This window comes from Callorhinchus milii, unplaced genomic scaffold (assembly GCF_018977255.1).
Source record: "Callorhinchus milii isolate IMCB2004 unplaced genomic scaffold, IMCB_Cmil_1.0 Scaffold3, whole genome shotgun sequence".
NCBI classification, from domain to species: Eukaryota; Metazoa; Chordata; class Chondrichthyes; order Chimaeriformes; family Callorhinchidae; genus Callorhinchus; species Callorhinchus milii.
In genome coordinates, this window is record NW_024704744.1 from 41,414,839 (window position 1) to 41,434,569 (window position 19,731).

Sequence of the window (19,731 nt, forward strand, 5' to 3'; positions counted from 1 at the left end):
ACAGGTCCCCGGTCGGTCGGTCGGTCGGACGGACGGTCGGTCACTCCCCTCGTGTGGTGTTCGCCGCTTCACAACCCGCGGCCGCCCGACACCGCGTCCCTCCCGTCACTGACCCTCCATCAGCCCCCAACCGACACACCCGGCACTGCGCATGCGGCGTCCCCTGTCACTCAACCCGGTGCCGCACGGACTGCGTCTGCGCAGCTCGGCTCGGCCCGGCCCCGCCCCGCCCCCGGGTTGTCACTGGGCGGCCAGTCTCTGCTCTGCGCCGCTGTGGCTTCTAACGCAGGCGATGATAAGCTAATAATTCCTTCCAACACAATAATAATTTGGTCACTCAATCCCCTCCACTGTTTGTGGGGCGCGGCTGCGCGCGGTTGGCTGCCGCGCTTCGCCCACACACGTACGGTCGATTCACCGTACGCTCTGTTCCGTGAAGCGCTTTGCAACGTCTCGAAGACGTGATAAAGCGCTGCGTCGAATGCACGGATTTTACTATTATTATTTTTCATTTAAATTTTTTTTCCCCTCCCTTTGAAGACCTTTTCTTACATGGTTTCAAAAGCACTCATGTAAATTGGCCCCTCGACCACTCCTAGTAATAATCCTTGCATTTGCATTTGTTGTGGCGCCTTCTCATGTCTTCGAGACATCTCAAGTACTCATAGTAGGCAATGAATAATATTGGGCTAGTGTTTGGTTGACTTTGGATTACAATTTTATTTACCAATTACAATTGGTATTTTAATTTCTGGCCACTCTGTTTACACACTATTGTGCTGCCGGTCGACTGACCTGCGGACCTTTTGCACTGCATTCGCTACCTTGATCATTGGGACATAGGTGCCGAAATGTAGTTCTGTACAGCTCAAGAGAAGACATTGAGAGTATTGATTGGAATACAAAGGGCATCAGTCTCAATTGTTGATTATTCGCCCACAAATATACAGTCAATTCACTTTACAGTATATTCTGTGAAGCGCTTTGAGACATCTAGAAGACGTGAACAGCGCTATATCAGATGCAAGGATTATTATTATTATATTATCAGTAACTTGAAGTTATGGTGGACACCAACTTTTATTTGGATACAGTCTTAAAGGAATCCGTAAAGGGGCGAAAGGTACTCTGGTTGTGCTCATCTCTTCAAGGACAGCAAGTCCCAATGCAGGTTAAGCTTGTGCCATATAAAATGTATGTGCAAACAGTTCTCTTTTGTGGATCTGAGCTTCTGGAGATATAGCAGAGGGGCGTCCTCTGGCCTATTTGCAAAGATCAGGATCAAGCAGTGAGGTGGATTTGTGGCAAACATGGGAAGCAGCTGCAGGAAAGGAGGGCTCCGGTTTACACTGACCTGTCGGTAAGTACCCTGGAGGCGGAGGCAGCTTCATGGTGGGTACTTCTGTTAGTCAAGCACCTCGGATGAGGACTGGCGCTATATAAATGCAAATTGGTGTTGTTGTTGGATTAAGAAGCTGGTGCTGTGTAAGATGGTATGTGGCATTGGACTTGGACTTCGAGAACATCATGATGGCTAGCACGTCACAAGCTGAAGTTCCTCTAAAGGTGCTCCCACCACACTGAGGGCAGACGTTCGTCAGATAGCTGGTGATGAAATGCTGATGCTTCGGGCGACAACTTCTAGAATGTATTTTCTTGAGTCCAAGTTTGTTAACATATGTTCGTACATCCAGTGCCTGGAATCCACCTTGATTGGTTTGCAGAGAGGTAAGCAGATGCTGCTCAAGCTCCGAGGTTCCAACTGGTGGAACCATCGTTCAATGGGAAGGGATGTGTGTCTGAGCTGTGGGCATAGGAAGATGGTGGCAATGCACTCAGGCATTTTATGCTGAGCTGTGTTGCCCACCAGGAAGCTCACAGGGATTTCCTGGTAATTGCTGTCCACCTAGTGAGGGCTCAAACCCGCGCTTGTCAGATGTCAAATAATCAACTAATGACCTCTGGAGGGTGGGGGGAGAAGGTAAGCGGGGTCTCCTTGGAACTGAACTGGCTCCAAGATGACATGTTTTGCAATGGAATGTCAGAATAGAGCCAATCCTCTGTGGCCATCTCGGTTGTCTGATTCTTGAGCCAGGGAAGCATGTAGTATTCAAGGGCACTGCTGATGACAGCACAGCCAGCCTGACTCATTGGCAAGACTTGGGCAGGCAGACAAGACACTGGGCACAGGGACTCTTCCCACTCAGCTCCCGGTAACTCTGTAAGCCAAAGCCATAACACGTAGGGTAGTCCTAGCTGGACAAGCAGCAGGAAAGCAATGCAGTTTTAGCTGGTTAGACTCTGAGGTACCCAAGCTTTGGCCCCTGCTAACCTGCACCTAATGCTCTCCAGAATTGGGTAATCAGGATGTAGAGAGTGTGCATTCCATTCTTATAAAATATCTCTGGAATTTCTATGTTTAGGCGTGATTGTTCTTCAAACAAGAATGAGAGTTGTCCCCCAGATAATCCTTTTTCCACGCTTAATCAAGTTCTCAAATCATCAAAGGACGATGGGGACCTGATTCCAAGCTCACGTCTACCTGAGCAAGTCAAGTGACCGGATCGCATCTCTGTCCCGGGAAAGCCCGATCTGGGCCTAGACACCAACTGCACAAACTAGTTTTGTATTCCAGTTTCTCTGCTCCTCTGAGAGGATAGATCAAACTCATTAGATCGAGGGCTCCTGCAACCGTTATCTCAGCTAACAGAGGGACGAAGGCATTGCTCTGCTGACAGGAGCTCAGCCTCCCATAAATGCATTATGGGGAGATTCAGATTATGGTATCTCTACACGGCCAACTGCAGGCACACAACCCAAGGAGTAAACCGATAAGAACAGATACTGCACTTGATCTTAGCCAAAAGGCCGAGAAGCCCCCTTTTTGCCTTTCTCTTTTACTGGTACTGCTATGGTCTTTGTTCCTTCAAATGTTCCTTCCTGGCTTGGCTCAAACTCCAAGTGCATTGTTTTACTCACTCTTACTCTTTCCTGCATCCTCAATTTGTCACTATCAAAAAAAATTAGTATCTCCTATTCTAACTCATTCTGTCAAGGTATTGAGATAATGACAATATAACTCCCTCAATCCTTTCCTCTACAATATTTTAGTAACAAGCTTGCCATTAGAACAAGTACAAATTACATTTGTATTACCTAAGCAATTACAGTATCTCATTTCTTCTGCTACGCTGTTCAATCTCTTGGTGATGCAGAGGACTGTGGGCTTTTCCCCCTTCACCTGGGTTCTTAAAAAAATTGCACTATTTGCATATGCTTGTGCACACTCTTGTGGAAGGAATAGGAAAAGAGAATGTGTGGGATGCATTTCAAGGGAAAGAAATTGAATTTGGATTTAGGATCATCAGGAATATAGATTTATTTATATAAGTTTGTATAGTGATAAAATGGTGGGATTTGGGTTATGCCTTCAATTTCCTTCAGTGAGTTTAGTTTACCAATGAAATAGATAACCTCACACAAGAAATAATTACTATTTCTATATGAATAGCCATTATAACCATGGTCTTATTCAACTTTTTTTTAAAGACTACATTTAATAGTTTTACATAACCTTCCAATTATTGTACATATTAAATATTGTTTTTCACATATTTACATGTGATTTTTAAAATATATTTTTCAATACATTTTTATCAACACATTTTATTGATTTGATTTTAACTGGTTAGCACTCATTCAAAATTTGCATCTTTATGTGGACTTTGTAGTCTTCTCGTTTAATATTTAGAATAATTTGTAAACCAGGAAATCTACACTTGGTGATGAAGAATTAGGAAGTGGAAATTTGGAATTTACTGTGTAATGATAATCTCTCCATTTGCTAAATTTGTTAAGCAATCCCCCCCTTTGTTTTGCATCATTTACACATCTTTAGCTCACCATCCCGTCCTCTATCCCATTTTCTCCTTTGTCTTCCTTGCTCTGCCTCCCTCCTGTTAGCCTTAAAAGCATCTCCCTCCCAACATGCCCCAATTGTTGGAGGTGTTGTCCTTCGTATGACGAACAGTTCTGATGAAGGGTCATGGACCCAAAACGTTGACTCACTTTCTTTTCTCCATAGATGCTACCTGACCTCCTGAGTGTTCTCAGCAACTTCTGTTTTTAAAACTCCTCCAGCCTGGTCTGTGATCTTAAAGTAAGGAATCGTGATCATAAATTTATATGTTGTAGCTCCAGTGTTTGATGTGCTTGTAAGGTTACAATAGTGCCGGATTTATTTATTCATTCCCTGTGCATTTGGCATTTTCTTGAGCACTTTCTCAGTTATAAAATTAGAAGGCATTAGTCCAGTAGTTCTGTACAAATTGGATTACAGGTAGTTGAGATCATAAGACTTGAAGGGGCACTGTCCAGTTTACAATTAGGCTCAAAGTAAGACACCTGTGCTGAAGGTAAGTCACCTTAAAGACACTAATCTACGCTCATCATCAAAATGGGGTTATAGATTGCTGATAAGTATAATTATAATAAATGCAATTGTATAGAAATATCTATCTACGAGTATAGGATTGGGCCTGAGATTGTAAGGCTATAGATTTAAAAATATATAGATACAATGCTTCTGAGCTTCTGGTGCATTTATAAGTTAGGGATGGGCCATGTTATCTGAACTGGTTGCAACCCTCAGTTTGTCACATTCTAAATCTTTTGGCTGCACTCCTATACTTGTAAAGATCCTTGCATTTGATAGAATGCCTTTCACATTGGTATGATGTCTCAAAAGTATTTTACAGGCTGTACTGTGAAGTGTAGTGACTGTGTATCTTGAAGGCGAACAAGGGCAGCTAATTCGCACAGCGTTGTTCCATGCTTTGAAGTGAATTACCATTTTTTCATGGAGGACTGTTGACCGGGACACTCAGAGAAACTCTTCTTCTTTTCAAATCCAATACCTCGCAATATTTACATTTATATAGTATACTTCAGGAGCATGTTCCAAAGTGCTTAACAGTACTGAGTGGCCGTGTTGTGTCATGAGATCTTTAACGTCCACCCGAACAGACAGATGGGACCTTGGTTAGCATCTCATCTGAAGGACGGCATCTCTCACAATCTAGCATACACCCCCAAGCAATACATCAGAATGTCATCTTGGACTATATGAGTTAAAAGTTTCGATTTAGGGATCAAACCCACAATATTATGACTCAGAAGCAAGTTGCATCCCTTTTTTGGGGGGATGGGCAGCCAGGTGTCTGACACATGGGGAAACCCATTAACACGCGTGCCACCTGCACGTGGAAATTCCAGTCGAGGATGGAAGGTGCACTCTCTTTGGAGGGCTCCACCCTACGTACCTAATTCCAGAGAGTAGGAACGGCACATTGGCAAGAGGGACGGCTTGTGGACCCCAGAGTGCAAGTTGGGAGTCTGACCAGAGGAAGGAAAGAGAACTACAGCAACAACAACAACAAGATTAATAATAATAATAATAATCCTTGCATTTGATATAGCGCTTTTCACGTTGGGAGGACGTCCCAAAGCGCTTCACAGAACACACTGTAAAGTGAATTGACTGTATATTTGTGGGCGAACGCGGCAGCCAATTGCGCACAGCAATGTCCCACAAACAGTCGTAGATTGAAAATGACCAATTTATTATTGTTTTTGGTTTTGGAGGGATTATTATTAGGCTCTGTGTGGAGTAAGGAAACTTGCCCAAGGTTTCGCCCTCTGCCTGGAATTGAACACAGGTCTCTCACTTGCAAAGCGAGTGCTCTAACCACTGAGCTACAGGACTCCACATTTGTATAACGCCTTTCACTTCGAGAGGACATCTCAAGGCGCTGACTAACTACGACTTATGGATGGTCTCGCCCCTTGTGACAGACAGACAGACACACAGCCGGAGATGGCTGGACCTGGAGGCTCCTGATTCCATGCGCAGCGCTGATCGCGGCGGCTCTGGCCACGCGCCAATGTAGCTCCGCGCGCGAACATTCAAACTGTCCAATCAGACGGCGGCAACGGCGACTGAGGCCCCGCCCCCTCCCCGGCCAATCGAACTCCCTGGGCTGACGTCAGGCCAGGCTGGTTGGCCAATGAGAGTGAGCTTTGCTGGGGAGTGCGGAAGTTTGAAGATAACGGCTGAACTCGTGGGCAGTTAGTAAAGAGGAGCCGAGAGGGTGAGTGAGAGAAATACATACATACATACAAGGGAGAGAGTGGGAGAGGGGAAGGGGGAATGATGAGGGAGAGAGAAAGTGGGTGTGAGGGAGTGATAAAGAAGGTGAATGAGAGCGCACGGACAGAATAGGAGGGTGAGGGGGACGAGTCAATGTGAGGGTGGAGTGAGAGTGGGGAGGTGAGGGGGGGGCAGGAGGAGTGATGGTGAGGGGGGGAGGGAGGAGTGATGGTGAGGGGGGGAGGGAGGAGTGATGGTGAGGGTGGAGCGGGAGGAGTGATGGTGAGGGGGGGAGGGAGGAGTGATGGTGAGGGGGGGAGGGAGGAGTGATGGTGAGGGGGGGGCGGGAGGAGTGATGGTGAGGGGGGGCGGGAGGAGCGATGGTGAGGGGGGGGGGGAGGAGTGATGGTGAGGGGGGGGGGAGGAGTGATGGTGAGGGGGGGAGGGAGGAGTGATGGTGAGGGGGGGGGAGGAGTGATGGTGAGGGGGGGGGAGGAGTGATGGTGAGGGGGGGGGGAGGAGTGATGGTGAGGGGGGGTGGGAGGAGTGATGGTGAGGGGGGGGTGGGAGGAGTGATGGTGAGGGGGGGGGGAGGAGTGATGGTGAGGGGGGGAGGGAGGAGTGATGGTGAGGGGGGGGGCGGGAGGAGTGATGGTGAGGGGGGGGGGGAGGAGTGATGGTGAGGGGGGGAGGGAGGAGTGATGGTGAGGGGGGGGGGGGGGGGGGAGGAGTGATGGTGAGGGGGGGGGGGGGGGGGGGGGGCGGGAGGAGTGATGGTGAGGGGGCGGGAGGAGTGATGGTGAGGGGGGGGGGAGGAGTGATGGTGAGGGGGGGGGAGGAGTGATGGTGAGGGGGGGGGGGGAGGAGTGATGGTGAGGGGGGCGGGAGGAGTGATGGTGAGGGGGGGCGGGAGGAGTGATGGTGAGGGGGGGGCGGGAGGAGTGATGGTGAGGGTGGGGCGGGAGGAGTGATGGTGAGGGGGGGGCGGGAGGAGTGATGGTGAGGGGGGGCGGGAGGAGTGATGGTGAGGGTGGGGCGGGAGGAGTGATGGTGAGGGTGGGGCGGGAGGAGTCAATGTGAGGGTGGACAGGGAGGAAGGAGTGATGGGGAAGAAGGAGAGATGGTGAGGTGGGAGGAGTGAGGATGGGGAGGGAGGAGTGAAGGAGCCGGAGGGAGTGCAGGGGGCTAGTGAGTGAATGTAGCCTGGGCCTGCAGCCGGCTCCCGCCACTGAAGAGGCTACATTCAAACTGCCACCTGGAAATAAACACTTAACCTGTTAGCGGCCTGAAGACGGAGGATGACCCGGCTGATCTCCCTTTCTTTCTCTGCCTCTCGCTTCCCCCATCTGTGCCTCTGTTTCTTCCTGCTAATCGTTTCCTCCTGCTGGTATTGCTCTGGGACCTTGGTTTGCTCCCAGGCCTGCCGGATCCCAGTATGAGTCTAAAGCTGCTGTGGTTGGTGATGTGAAGGTTGGACTGTATGTAATACGTTAATGTTTACCCAGCAGTAAATAGGGATCCGGTTGTTAGTTTGGCAGATTGCTTTCTGGGGGGAATCTCGCAAAAAAAACTCCACAGCTGTTTGAGGGGACACTGGTGTGCGCAGTTGGCTGCTACATTTTGCCCACAAAATACAGTCAATTCACTTTGAAATAATAATAATATTTGCATTTGATATAGCGCCTTATCACGTCTTCAAGACGTCTCAAAGCGCTTCTCAGAATATACTGTAAAGTGAATTGACTATATTTTGTGGGCGAAATGCGGCATCCAATTGCGCACAGCAGTGTCCCACAAGCAGTCATTGATTGAGTGACCAATTTTTTTAATATATATACTCTGAAGCACTTTGAGACATATCAATGTTGTGATAAGGTGCTATATCAAATCAATTATAAATATTATGATAAACAGAATGGTGTTGGAAGAATAATTATTTTTGGCCATAGTTACTATGACTTAATTCTTGCTTTGTTGATATCTGTGGATATTTCTGCCCTCCCAGGTATTTAACATTTTCAAGACTATTAATAATATAATAATTAGAGGGGTAGGAGAATGGCTGACGGCACAGTCAAAAAGGAGGTCTTGAGTCATGCCTTGAAGGAGGCAAGGGAAGGAGCAAAGCAAAGAGATTGTGGGATGGAGTTCCAAAGGGTGGAGGCAGAGAGGCTGAAGGCCCTTTACCAATGGTAGGGTAGGTCAGGCGGGAGACATGGAGCAGGTCGGAGCCTGCTGAACAGAGGGACCAGACAGGTTGATAGGAGATTAACAGGTCAGAGATGTAGGAAGGAGGGAGGCAAGGCTGTGGAGGCACTCAAAGTGCCTTGAATGTGAGGATGCAGATTTTGAATTCTATCCTCTGGGGATGTGGAGCTGGGTGGGGTGAATGGGTCACGGAGCCTGGTGCGGGAGACGACACGAGCTGCAGAGTTCTGGATGATTTGCCGCTTGTGGAAAGAAGAGATGAGGCCAACAAGGAGGGAGTTTCTGTAGTCAAGCCTTGAGGTGATGAATGCGTGGGTGAGGCCATGATAGAGTCGGGCAATGTTGCGGAGGTGGGGGAAGGCAGAATGGGTCATGGGACGGATGTGGGGGAGAAAGAACAGTTGAGGGTCGAAAAAGACGCCCAGGTTCCTATTGGCTTGGTGAAGTAGGATGCTGATGCTGCCAGTGCCTGAGGTGCGGAGGCACTGGAACCAGCCTATCAGGAGGGCTTGCTGACTTTCAGCTGTAGAAAGTTGGCTCTCATCCAGGATTTGATGTCTGACAGACAGTTTGTCAGGACGTCAGTAGTCCTGCAATTGAGGGTGGAGGCAGAGAGAGAGAGAGTTGGGTGTCATCCGTGTACATATGGCAGTTGACCCCATGTCTGCGGATTATGTCACCAAGAAGGAGCATGTAGATGTTGAAGAAGAGGGGACCGAGGACAGAATCCTGAAGAACACTGTGCGGAGGCTGGAAGAGAAACTGTTGACAGAGACAAATTGGAGACGGTGTGAGAGATAAGACCTGAACCATTCAAGGACAGAACCTTGAAGGCTGAGGTGATTGGAGGAGGATGGAGTGGTCCACAGTATCAAAGGCAACAGAGAGGACGAGGAGGCAGAGTGAGCCCTAGTCACAGATGGACAAGATGTCGTTTGTCACCTTGACCAGAGCAGTTTCCATGCTGTGAGCAACACGGAAACCCAATTGGAGGGGCTTGTGAAAGGAGTGGTAGGAGAGGAAGGAGCGAAGCTGGCAAAAACTTTTTCAAGGACCTGGGAAAGAAAAGGGAGGTTGGAGATGGGCCGGTAGTTAGAAAGCAGGGATGGGTCCACGGAAGGCTTTTCAGGGTTGGGGTGATCATAGCTCTTTTTAGGGGAGTGGGAACAGTGCCAGCTGACAGGGAGAGATTGATGGTCTCGGAGAGTAGAGAGAGGTGGAGCTGGGAGGTAATGAGAGGGATGAGATCAAGGGAGCAGGTGGTGTGTTTCATGCTGGATATGATAGTGATGAGAGAGGAGGGGGAGACAGGTTCGAAAATGTGGATGGAGGGATGGGTAGGGGTCGGAGTGTAGGGGGGAGAAGGGGAGCGAGTGAGGGTTGGAAGAGAGAAGGCAATTGATCAGATCCCCTTGATTTTGGACTCAAGGAAGCTCAGCATCTCCTCACAGTCAGAGTTTGAGGAGAGAATGGGCGAGGCATGAGAGGGTGGACAGAGGAATGGTTGGTGGTGGAGAATAGGAATCTAGAGTTGTCCTTTGTCTCCAAGAGTATCTTGGAGTAGAAGGACAATTTGGCGGAGATGAGGTCGGAGTGGTACATTTTAATATGGTCCAGCCAGATCTGCTGGGGGACTGTAAAATCAGATTTGAGCCAGGTGCGTTCGACGGCATGTATCTGACTCCTGAGGGAGTGGAGGTGGCTGGTGTTCCAGGGTGAGGTTCGTGAGTAGGAGGTGGTGAAGGGGATAAGGGCATCAAGAATGGCGGAGAGGGAGTTGTGGAGGAGAGTGAACGCGGAGGGTAAATCAGTGCGGGATGCAGGCCAGAGGAGGAGAAGTTCAGATGACTCCAGGGCAGCGGAGAGGGATTGCGGGGAGACTTTTTTCCAGGGGTGGTAGAAGATTGAGGTGGGTTGAGTGGCGGTGGGGAAAGGGATTGAGGAGTTAAAGGAGATGAAATGGTAATCGGAGATGGCTTTGTCTGTGATTGTGATATCCAAGAAACTGAGGCCCTGGATAAGGGAAGGAGGCAAGGTGGGGCGAGGCCATAAAGTGAATCACAGATTTTATCTGGAGGATTGTTGACCAGCACACTTCAGCAAATCCCTTCGCTGTGTCACATGCTTAACTATAATCATAATAACCACTACGATTAACTAATTTGTAGGCGAACAGCCAATTTGCACATAGCAATGTCCCACTAACACATAGTTGAATGACAAATTTATTTTGGTGAATTGTTGTTTTACTTGAATTTGCAACTTTCCTACAATCTCTTATGCCACCAGTTGAGCTAGGCTTGAGGGCTCAGACTGCAATAGAACAGACTGAATGTATTTCTAGTTGAGCATTGCAGCCAATTTGCCATGAGAACATAGAAATGAAGCAGGGATTTCCAGGCATGGAGAGAGGAAGCAAGTCAAAGTGGCTGAAAGCTGGTTCTCTTATGATGAGACAAAGGAAATGAGAGCAATAGCAACAAGATTACATTTGTATAGCGCCTTTCACGTCGGAACGACGCCCCAAGACGCTGGACAGTATACAGGATTTCAGACCTGAGCTGGGGTTAGGGGAGAGAGAAAGGAGGGGAAGGGGGGTGGCTGATGGCACGGTTAAAGAGGTGGGTTTTGAGGCGGGACTTGAAGAAGGCTAAGCAGAGGGCGAGGCGGAGTGACTGGGGCATGGAATTCCAGAGGTTGGGGCCTGAGTGGCTGAAGGCTCTCCCGCCAATGGTGGGGTGGGGTGGGTGGGGCGGGGGACGTGGAGCAGGCCGGAGCCGGCTGAGTGGAGGGAGCGGGCGAGTTGGTAGGGGGTTAGAAGGTCGCAGAAGTAGGGTGGGGCAAGGCCATAGAGGGCTTTGTAGGTGAGGACCAGGATCTTGAACTGGATCCTCTGAAGCTAATGGAGTCGAGAAATGAGAAAGAAACAAGTGAAGTTGTGGTTTGCAGTTGATTTATTGCAGATAGAATATTAAAATTTGCCATTTAAAATCTTAGATACCAGTGCTTGTTGTCCTCTTTGTGTATGTTTTCTTTTCTATTTCTTTACTGTATTTGTTGGTTTGGTGTTCAGTGACTTAATCCCTGAATTCATATTTTCATGTTGAGAGCAAAAACAAGTGGGGGCTAAGAGAAACACCATATAATATTTATTTTTGAATTTTTTATTTCTTTAAGCCCTGAAAATCAAGTGTAAACAAATTATTTCAGAAGAAAAGAGTTTTTGCGGTCTTTAACATTTCACCATTATACCAAGAAACCTTGTTATAATGTAATCGGATAGGTTCAGTCTCCCAGGTACCATATTATAAGCGTGTCTCTTATTGCATGCTAAACTGGGAAGCAACACCAACGCCTGCTACTTTGTAGGAACCTGACAAAAGGAAAGTTGGCTTTTTTTTAAACAATAGAAGCCAGCTGTACTGCATTTTCAGTAAGCGCAGGTCTGTAGTAGACCTGGTCTAAAAGCAAGGCAGAGCTATATTGAGGAGTTGCTATAAATGGGGGTTGCCCAATACTATTCTAACACAACATTGTTACCGAGGTCAGTGTGATATTGTCAAAATTCAATTTGCTGACTATTAGTAAGTTTCTAAAGTACTCAAGCTTCCATAGAAAGTTTTATGCTTGTCAGTTTTTAAACAAGCAAAGTATTTTTATAAATTATTGGGATGACAGCCTGGTCTGTTGGGCTACTTCAGTGATATTGCTGAGTAATAATAATAATAATAATCCTTACATTTGATATAGCGCTTTTCACGTCGGGAGGACATCCCAAAGCGCTTCACAGAACACACTGTAAAGTGAATTGACTGTATATTTGTGGGCGAACGCGGCAGCCAATTGCGCACAGCAATGTCCCACAAACAGTCGTAGATTGAAAATGACCAATTTATTATTGTTTTTGGTTTTGGAGGGATTATTATTAGGCTCTGTGTGGAGTAAGGAAACTTGCCCAAGGTTTCGCCCTCTGCCTGGGATTGAACTCAGGTCTCTCACTTGCAAAGCGAGTGCTCTAACCACTGAGCTACAGGACTCCACAAGTAGGGGGGAGGAAGTGTGTCCCAGAGTGATTCTAATATACTTCCAGAATAGGTGGTTTGGAATAACCTGGGAGTTAAACCAGAACCAAGATCCAAGTCAAACATGTGAGTAATATTACTGTACACTCATGCATATTATGCATTTCCAAATGAGATTTAGATCATTATAGTTTGTAAATGATGGATGTCCTAAGTCGGAGGACTATATCGGCATCTACATTATTCTGTGGACCTGCCCAGTAAAATGGTGGCAATACTAATGCTGACAATAATACATCAAGGAAATATTTACCTTGCTGCTTATAGATATTGAAGAACCCAGCTTTCAAGGTCCTCATTAATGACTCCAGAGGCAAATGAGTCTTTGGCAACAGAGCTGCCAAATGAGATTGCAAGCTAAATGTGGTATGAATCTGCTGCTGTACAGTGCTATAACTTTCACTGAAATACAACCATGTATAGTTGTCTAAATTGTTTGAAAGAATTTTGTAAAGATATTTGATAGAACAGTTTAATCTGTATTAAACTGGCATGTATCCACATAGCTAACAATATTAATGAATGTAATACATTTAAACATTGAACAAAACTAAATGCGTGTTGAACTCAATCCAGCTAACATTTCATTTTTTTAAAAAATAAAAAGCTCCTAAAGTAGATAGCAGATTTTAATTACTGTAGAACATTGTAAACTATAAAACACTGCAAACTTCTCTTTTGTGAACAGGGTCAGTGAAAATGTTTCAGGCAGGGGATAAATCCTGAATGTTCACTAAGTGTCATCTATAACAAATGCAAAGTATTTATATTTCTTTCTCCTTCCCTTAGTGGAAGGTGTGTTCTCGAAGATATATATACCAACTTTTTACAGATGAGCCTGGTGTAACAGAAGCTCAACCACACAAACAAAATGTACCCGTTTTTGATTGAAATGTCATGTTGTTTTTGCTGTATGTGTACAAGAAGCAAACTGCTACAAATAGAGAGAAAAACCATTGCATACTTTAAAAAATAATGAAGAAAAGGAAATAATATCCCCAGCTGAGCCTTTAAAAGGAAACTAAGCTCAGCATCTTTGTCCTGATTTTGTGTTCTTATACTTGACCAGCTTTGAAATGGGGAAACTGGAAAACTGCATTCGTTTATGAAACCTCAGTTTTGTCGAAACTGGAAACATCAACTGAAGAACTGACTGAAAGCGATTTCAATTTGTAGCTTGGTATGTTGTCAACTTGGTTCAGATGTTATGTTTTTTAATCGGATGCTGTTAATTGCCACTGAACTCTGTTATGTTGTTACTTTTTTCCCCCTCACAGCTTTTTTTTTAGTAATGGAGGATGAAGTCAGTGAATCAAGGTTGCGACTGGCTCGACTGACAAGTCGATTGGCAGACCTCAAAACGAAATATGAGGAAGCCAATAAAACAGAGGAGTTGAGATCCTCCTTGGATATTACAGGTACTCTCTGATGCACTTTTCTTTTAATGTTTCTAAAAGGGAGAAAAATTCCAGATTCAAAATGCTTTCTCTAGGTTAGTTGGGAATTTTATTCCCCCCCACAATTAAACAGACTTCTTAGAAGTATATTTGTAGTGAAAAATCATAGAATCATAGAAAGTTACGGCACAGAAGGAGGCCATTCGGCCCATCGAGTCTGTGCCGGCTCTTTGACAGAGCAACTGACTTTCACTAACCCCAATCACCAGCTTTCTCCCCATAACTCTGCAAACCCGTCTTCCCCAGATACCTATCCAGTTCTCTCTTAAAAGCTGTTATCGAATCGGACTTCACTGCCCTTTCGGGCAGATCATTCCAAATTCAAACAACTCACTGAGTGAAAAAATTTCTTCTAACCTCCCCTCTGCTTCTTTTGGTAGATATCTTAAGACTGTGACCACGAGTCACAGACACACCTACCAGCGGAAACAGCTTTTCCCTATCTAGCCTGTCGAAACCTTTCATGATCTTGAAGACCTCTATCAGGTCCCCGCGTAACCTTCTCTGCTCTAATGGGAAAAGTCCTAACTTTTCCAGCCTGTCCTCATAGCTAAGGTTCCCCAATTCCTGGTATCATTCTCGTGAATTTCCTCTGCACCCTTTCCAGTGCCTTAATGTCCTTCCTGAGGTAAGGTGCCCAGAACTGGACGCAGTACTCCAGCTGAGGCCTAACCAGTGTTTTGTACAGATTAACCATAACCTCCCTACTCTTATACTCTATGCCCCTACTAATGAAGCTCAGTACACCAAATGCCCTTTTTACTGCCCTATCTACCTGCTCTGCCACCTTCAATGAATCGCTTAATTAAACGCCCAGATCTCTCTGTACGTTCACCACTCTTAAGATTGAACTACCAAGCCTACATTGCCTCCTATCATTTTTCCTACCTAAGTGTATCACCTCGCACTTATCTACATTGAAATCCATCTGCCACATGTCAGCCCATTCCACCATTCTGTGTATGTCTGCCTGCAGTCCGTCACAGTCTTCTTCACTATTTACTACCCTATCTAACTTGGTATCATCTGCAAACTTGGAAATAGTGCTCCCTATGCCCAAGTCCAGATCATCATTAATATATATTAGAAAGAGCAGTGGTCCCAATACCGATCCCTGGGGGACACCGCTGCACACCTCCTTCCATTGCGAGAAACACCCATTAACCACCACCTTCTGTGTACTGTACTGCTTACTGACACCTCCCCTCGGCTCGGAATCAGGCTCCGCCTGTTAAGCACTCTTGAGATACTACCCTGCATGGAGGGTACTATATAAATGCAAGTTGTTAAAAATGGGTGAAGTTTAATCTGAAGTATGATCTTTCAGTGCCTGCATTACTTTTTGTATTTATCTGCATCAGTTTTCCGTCAGAAATCCTTGTTGCATTTAAACTTTCATTATATTTTATACAGATCACACTGGCACTATCAGGCAAATTATGTCTGCTGGAAACTGCCCAGAGGACTGGTTGGCTTATCTTCAGAAGGTGGAGAAGATGGGTGATCCTCAAACAAATACTTCCCTATTGAATAAACTTCTGGAATTGTATGATGAGACTGTTGCTGCTTTACCAGTCGAAAGGCATGCTGCGAATGAGAGCTACGCCCGCATCCTGGTCCGATTTGCAGAACTTAAAGCGTAAGTGCTATTGGTTTGCAAAAGCATAACAGCTAGCTTGTTCCACTTACAAAACATACAGATATAGTTGTCAAAGCAATAACATTTTAAAAATGCCATGCTGTAGAGTATCAGCGAACAGCTCACCTAGTGAGCTATATTTTCACATGCTCAGTCAAGCGGAGGCGCCAGGTGGAGGATTGGTGAGTGAGTGTGAGGATCTTGAAGTCGATCCGTTCAGTGATGGGGAGCCAGTGGAGCCTGCCCAAGTAACATCTTTTAAGAGAGAAGTAGATAATTATTTGGAGAGGACAAGTTTGCAGGGCTATGGGGAGAGAACGGGAGTGGGATTGATTTGGATAGTTCTTTTCAAAGAGCTGGCACATACATAATGGGCTAAATGACCTCCTTCTGTGATCCATCTCCTGTAGTAAAGTGAATAGTCAAGCAGCTTTCAATTAAGAAATAGAATAACTTTTTTTTCATGCCCAATAAAGGTTACAGATTATGAATTGCTTGTTTAGATTAATGCAGTCAATATTTCATTTTGATTTTAAAGTGTAGAATCTCAAGTATTGGTGTGTGTTTTCTCAGGTTTGTGGATATGGATGAAGCACAAGAGCAATTTAACTTGGGTAGAGTGAATTGTAAGAAATTTGCCTTTGTGCATATAGCACATGCACAGTTTCAACTGAACCGAGGTTTGTATGACTATGTTCTGCTATAATCTTCTGATCATAATAATCCAGATTTGTCACTAAAACACTGTTGCTTTTTGGACAGCTTGTGTAAAGAAATGTAGAACAATTCTTCAGAAAGCTGTGGATGTCAAAGCAGAGCCCATTGAGCTGTTAGAAGTTGCTTTCTACAATTTAAACAAGGGGAAAATGCTGCTTGTACCGCCGGATGAAGGAGATAAAAAAAATGTATCTGGTAAGTAAATGTTTGGAACATGAGGTGGAGAGGAGAGTGAGGAAGACCGAGTGTAGAAAAAAACACAATAACAAATCAGTGTTGTGACTACAGATTTAGTCTGTTCTGAATATTATCTCTGCAATTATCTTTCTAACATGGTGTGGCTTAACAAAGCAAACTTCGGAAATCTTATGAAAATATCACAAGAATATTAGAAATATCTCAAAACTCGGCAAGTCTGAAGCACATAAATGCAGTTACACAACTATGATCAGCCTGATATCTTGATACTGAACAATAACTTTAAAATTGGCCAAACTAATTCGGAACAAACAAATTACATTTGTATAGTATCTTTCACGTTGGGACGACATCAAGGACAGTCAAAGATAAATAGCACTATTTAGAGAGAAAGGAGTTTCTCCTAGTATCCTGGCCAACAATTCCCCAAATAAAATTGGTCATTTGTTTCATGGCGATTTGTGGGATATTGTGTGAAAATGGTTGCTGTGATTACCTACACAGCTACTCCACTTCAAAGTAAATCCTGTGAAGTGCTTTGAAACGTTGTCCTAATGTAAAAGGTACCATGCCAAATGCAAAGATTATTATAATAAAGCATTATATAATTTTGAAACTATTTATTTTTTTGTAGTGACAATGATTCAGAGTAAACCGACCTTTCTACCTAGGGACAGGAAAAACAGTGATAGTTCTGGAGAATTGCAACATGGTCCTATCTCATCGTTAAGGTGATGTTGAAATTACTTGTGCTTTAAAATTCTTTTGTACTGCATATTTTGTACATTTATTTTGGGTCAAAGGATACTGTATGCGCTGAGTCTCATGCTACATGTTCTGCTAAATTTTTGAACCATTGGGCTGGGTTGAATTTGTAGGATATTTCCTACTCTGAAAATATTGTGTGTCCTGATGATATTCTGCTTCATCAGTGCTTTTATCTATTTTTTAATCTGAGCTACTACAGTATTGTAGATGATTGATCTATACTAATAAAACGACAATGTATGCTGTTCTATATAACACGTTTGTTATTTTTTCATAAAAGGCAGTGCAGTAGTGGTAAATGGGTCTTCAGCAATTTTTTTTCCTCGATTGAGTTCAAATACGTTTTTTTTATAGCGTAAAAAGCGCTATACAAATGTAATTGTGTTGTTTTTCTGCTTTTGTGAAACCACTGGTTACTTACACTCCTTGTTTGTTAGTGGACTTGAGTTTTGATTAAAAACATTTTTTTNAAATCAGGGTTGACAATGGTGACTTCAATAAAGAAAATAATGTGCCGTGTGGGCAGAATCTTTTCAAGCAATTCAAGAAAACGGCTGGCAATAAGGTAGGAGTTTTTAACACCACCATTATAGGAAATATTCTTCCTGCATTAACTTCTAATAGAGAGAATTTGCTAACTCATTTTACATGTCACATGTATGTATGTTAACCATTTGTATTTCTCTTTATTGGCCAAATTGATCCACTACCCTCAATTTATAATCTCTAGTCCATTTGGTATATTGGTATTTAATGTTCATTCTATTTGAAACTAAATAAGGAGTGGGATTTGTGTTTATCATTCCTTATGTTTAAATTAATTGCGATATTGAACAATTTCATAGTTGACACAAAAACTTATCTAAAGCTTTTGAACACTATTGTTGTGTTACTGAAAGAAGGTTGAACTTGTTTCCAGCAATTTTATCATCTTGTTCAATAATGCCGGTCAGGATAGATGAAGTATTAAAGATTTTCATGAATATACTATTTAATTAAAAATGACAAACCACCCATCCCATTTGAGTTTCTGTTCTATTTTCTTTTTAGATCTCTCAAACAGTCAGTGTTCCCATGCAGCCAATAATGACTGATTCGGTGACTGGATTAAAGACGATGGATGTTGCTTCTGTGAATATGTAAAGTCTAGAAGCATATTATTACCTAATTAGTGATTATACAATACAAAGTTACATTTGTAAAACGCCTTACATGTCAAGAAGACGTCCCAAGGTGCTGAATAGTCAGGGATTAGGACCCGGGTGGGTGGGGAGATCAGAGAAGGTGGAGGGCACAGAGGGTGGTCAAAGAGGAGATTCTTGAGGCGTGCCTTGAAGGAGGCAAGGGAGGGAGTGAGGCGAAGGGAATGTGGGTTGGGGTTCCAGAGGGTGGGGCAGAGAGGCTGAAGGCCCAACTGCTGATGGTGGGCCGGGCCAGCCGGGGGATATGGAGCAGGCCGGAGCCTGCTGAGCGGACAGGTTGATAAGGGGTTAGCAGGTCGGAGAGGAAGGAGGGGGCAAGGCCATGGAGGGCCTTGAAAGTGAGGATGAGAATTTTGAAATTGACTCTCTGAGGGATGGAGAGCTAGTCGAGCCGGGCGAGGGTGGGTGGGATGGGGTCACGGAGCCTGTGCAAGAGAACACACGAGCTGCAGAGTTCTAGATGATCTGCAGCTTGTGGAAGGAAGAGTTGGGAAGGCCGACAAGCAGGGGCATTGGCATAGTTGAGCTGGCATTATATGTGTTATTTTCACTTAAGCTTCAGTAGAATGATTATAATAAAAGGGAGTGAAAAATTTCATGAGTGGATTTTGGCGCTATATATTGCTGAGATCTGTTTCATCTCCAATGGCTATTTTAAAATATGTTTGACCAACATACTAAAAATGTTCAGTATATTTGACAATTGCCATTAATAAGGTAAATTAACAAAATTTATACTTTGTTGTAATTGAATATATATCATGAGTGAGAATATTTGATGGGAGATGTGAATATTGTCAGAATAACACAGACTTTCTCACAGTTGCTAGGGTTCATTTTTCTTTGAATAACTGCTCATTAATTGTCCATGTGTATTCAAATCAACCAGTTCAATGAAAGCCATGCGTGTTTCAGTTTCGTCATTGCCTCAGACAAACAGTGAAGATGAAGACTCGCATGGCTATGAATGTGACGTTATGGTAACTTTTTTTAATGCTTTCAAACTTAGGTTATGAAGGGAGGGTTGACATACCTATGGATAACTTGCCATCAGCCCTGTCGATATAATTTTTTTTAAGAGCCAAGTTCTAGGTAGATTTTGTGATATTGAAATTGGGATTCAGTAGATGTTCTTAAATTTCATGCATCCGTGAGCTCTGATTGCTTTTAATGGAGCTGAATTAGCATCACTGTACATTGCGGATGGGTACTTAATGGCGCTTGCTCAGGATTGGACAATAAACCACTGAACATTCATGGTTTGAAACTACCTTTTTTGTTGATTCTGTAATCAACTTTTGGATTTGTTTGC

General features: G+C 44.5%; 1 protein-coding gene and 1 pseudogene across 3 annotated transcripts in view; one reads left to right on the forward strand and one right to left on the reverse strand.

The window, feature by feature from the left end:
* Nucleotides 1-2,736: 2,736 nt before the first annotated feature.
* Nucleotides 2,737-2,880, reverse strand: LOC121848595 (annotated as a pseudogene).
* Nucleotides 2,881-6,085: 3,205 nt separating this feature from the next.
* The window catches only part of ttk (ttk protein kinase), a 29,934-nt gene continuing 16,288 nt past the window's right edge, over nucleotides 6,086-19,731 (forward strand). The window contains exons 1-10 of one of the 3 annotated variants that reach the window (XM_007905047.2): nucleotides 6,086-6,149; nucleotides 13,508-13,618; nucleotides 13,716-13,856; nucleotides 15,309-15,534; nucleotides 16,108-16,214; nucleotides 16,297-16,446; nucleotides 17,084-17,180; nucleotides 17,695-17,782; nucleotides 18,268-18,356; nucleotides 19,309-19,399. In XM_007905047.2, coding sequence (XP_007903238.1) covers nucleotides 13,730-13,856; nucleotides 15,309-15,534; nucleotides 16,108-16,214; nucleotides 16,297-16,446; nucleotides 17,084-17,180; nucleotides 17,695-17,782; nucleotides 18,268-18,356; nucleotides 19,309-19,399 — 975 coding nt within the window. In that variant the 5' untranslated portion in view covers nucleotides 6,086-6,149; nucleotides 13,508-13,618; nucleotides 13,716-13,729. Of the gene's footprint in view, nucleotides 6,150-7,454; nucleotides 7,619-13,507; nucleotides 13,619-13,715; nucleotides 13,857-15,308; nucleotides 15,535-16,107; nucleotides 16,215-16,296; nucleotides 16,447-17,083; nucleotides 17,181-17,694; nucleotides 17,783-18,267; nucleotides 18,357-19,308; nucleotides 19,400-19,731 lie in introns of those variants that run through there. The other 2 variants (XM_042333562.1, XM_007905048.2) reach the window with 2 other exon arrangements.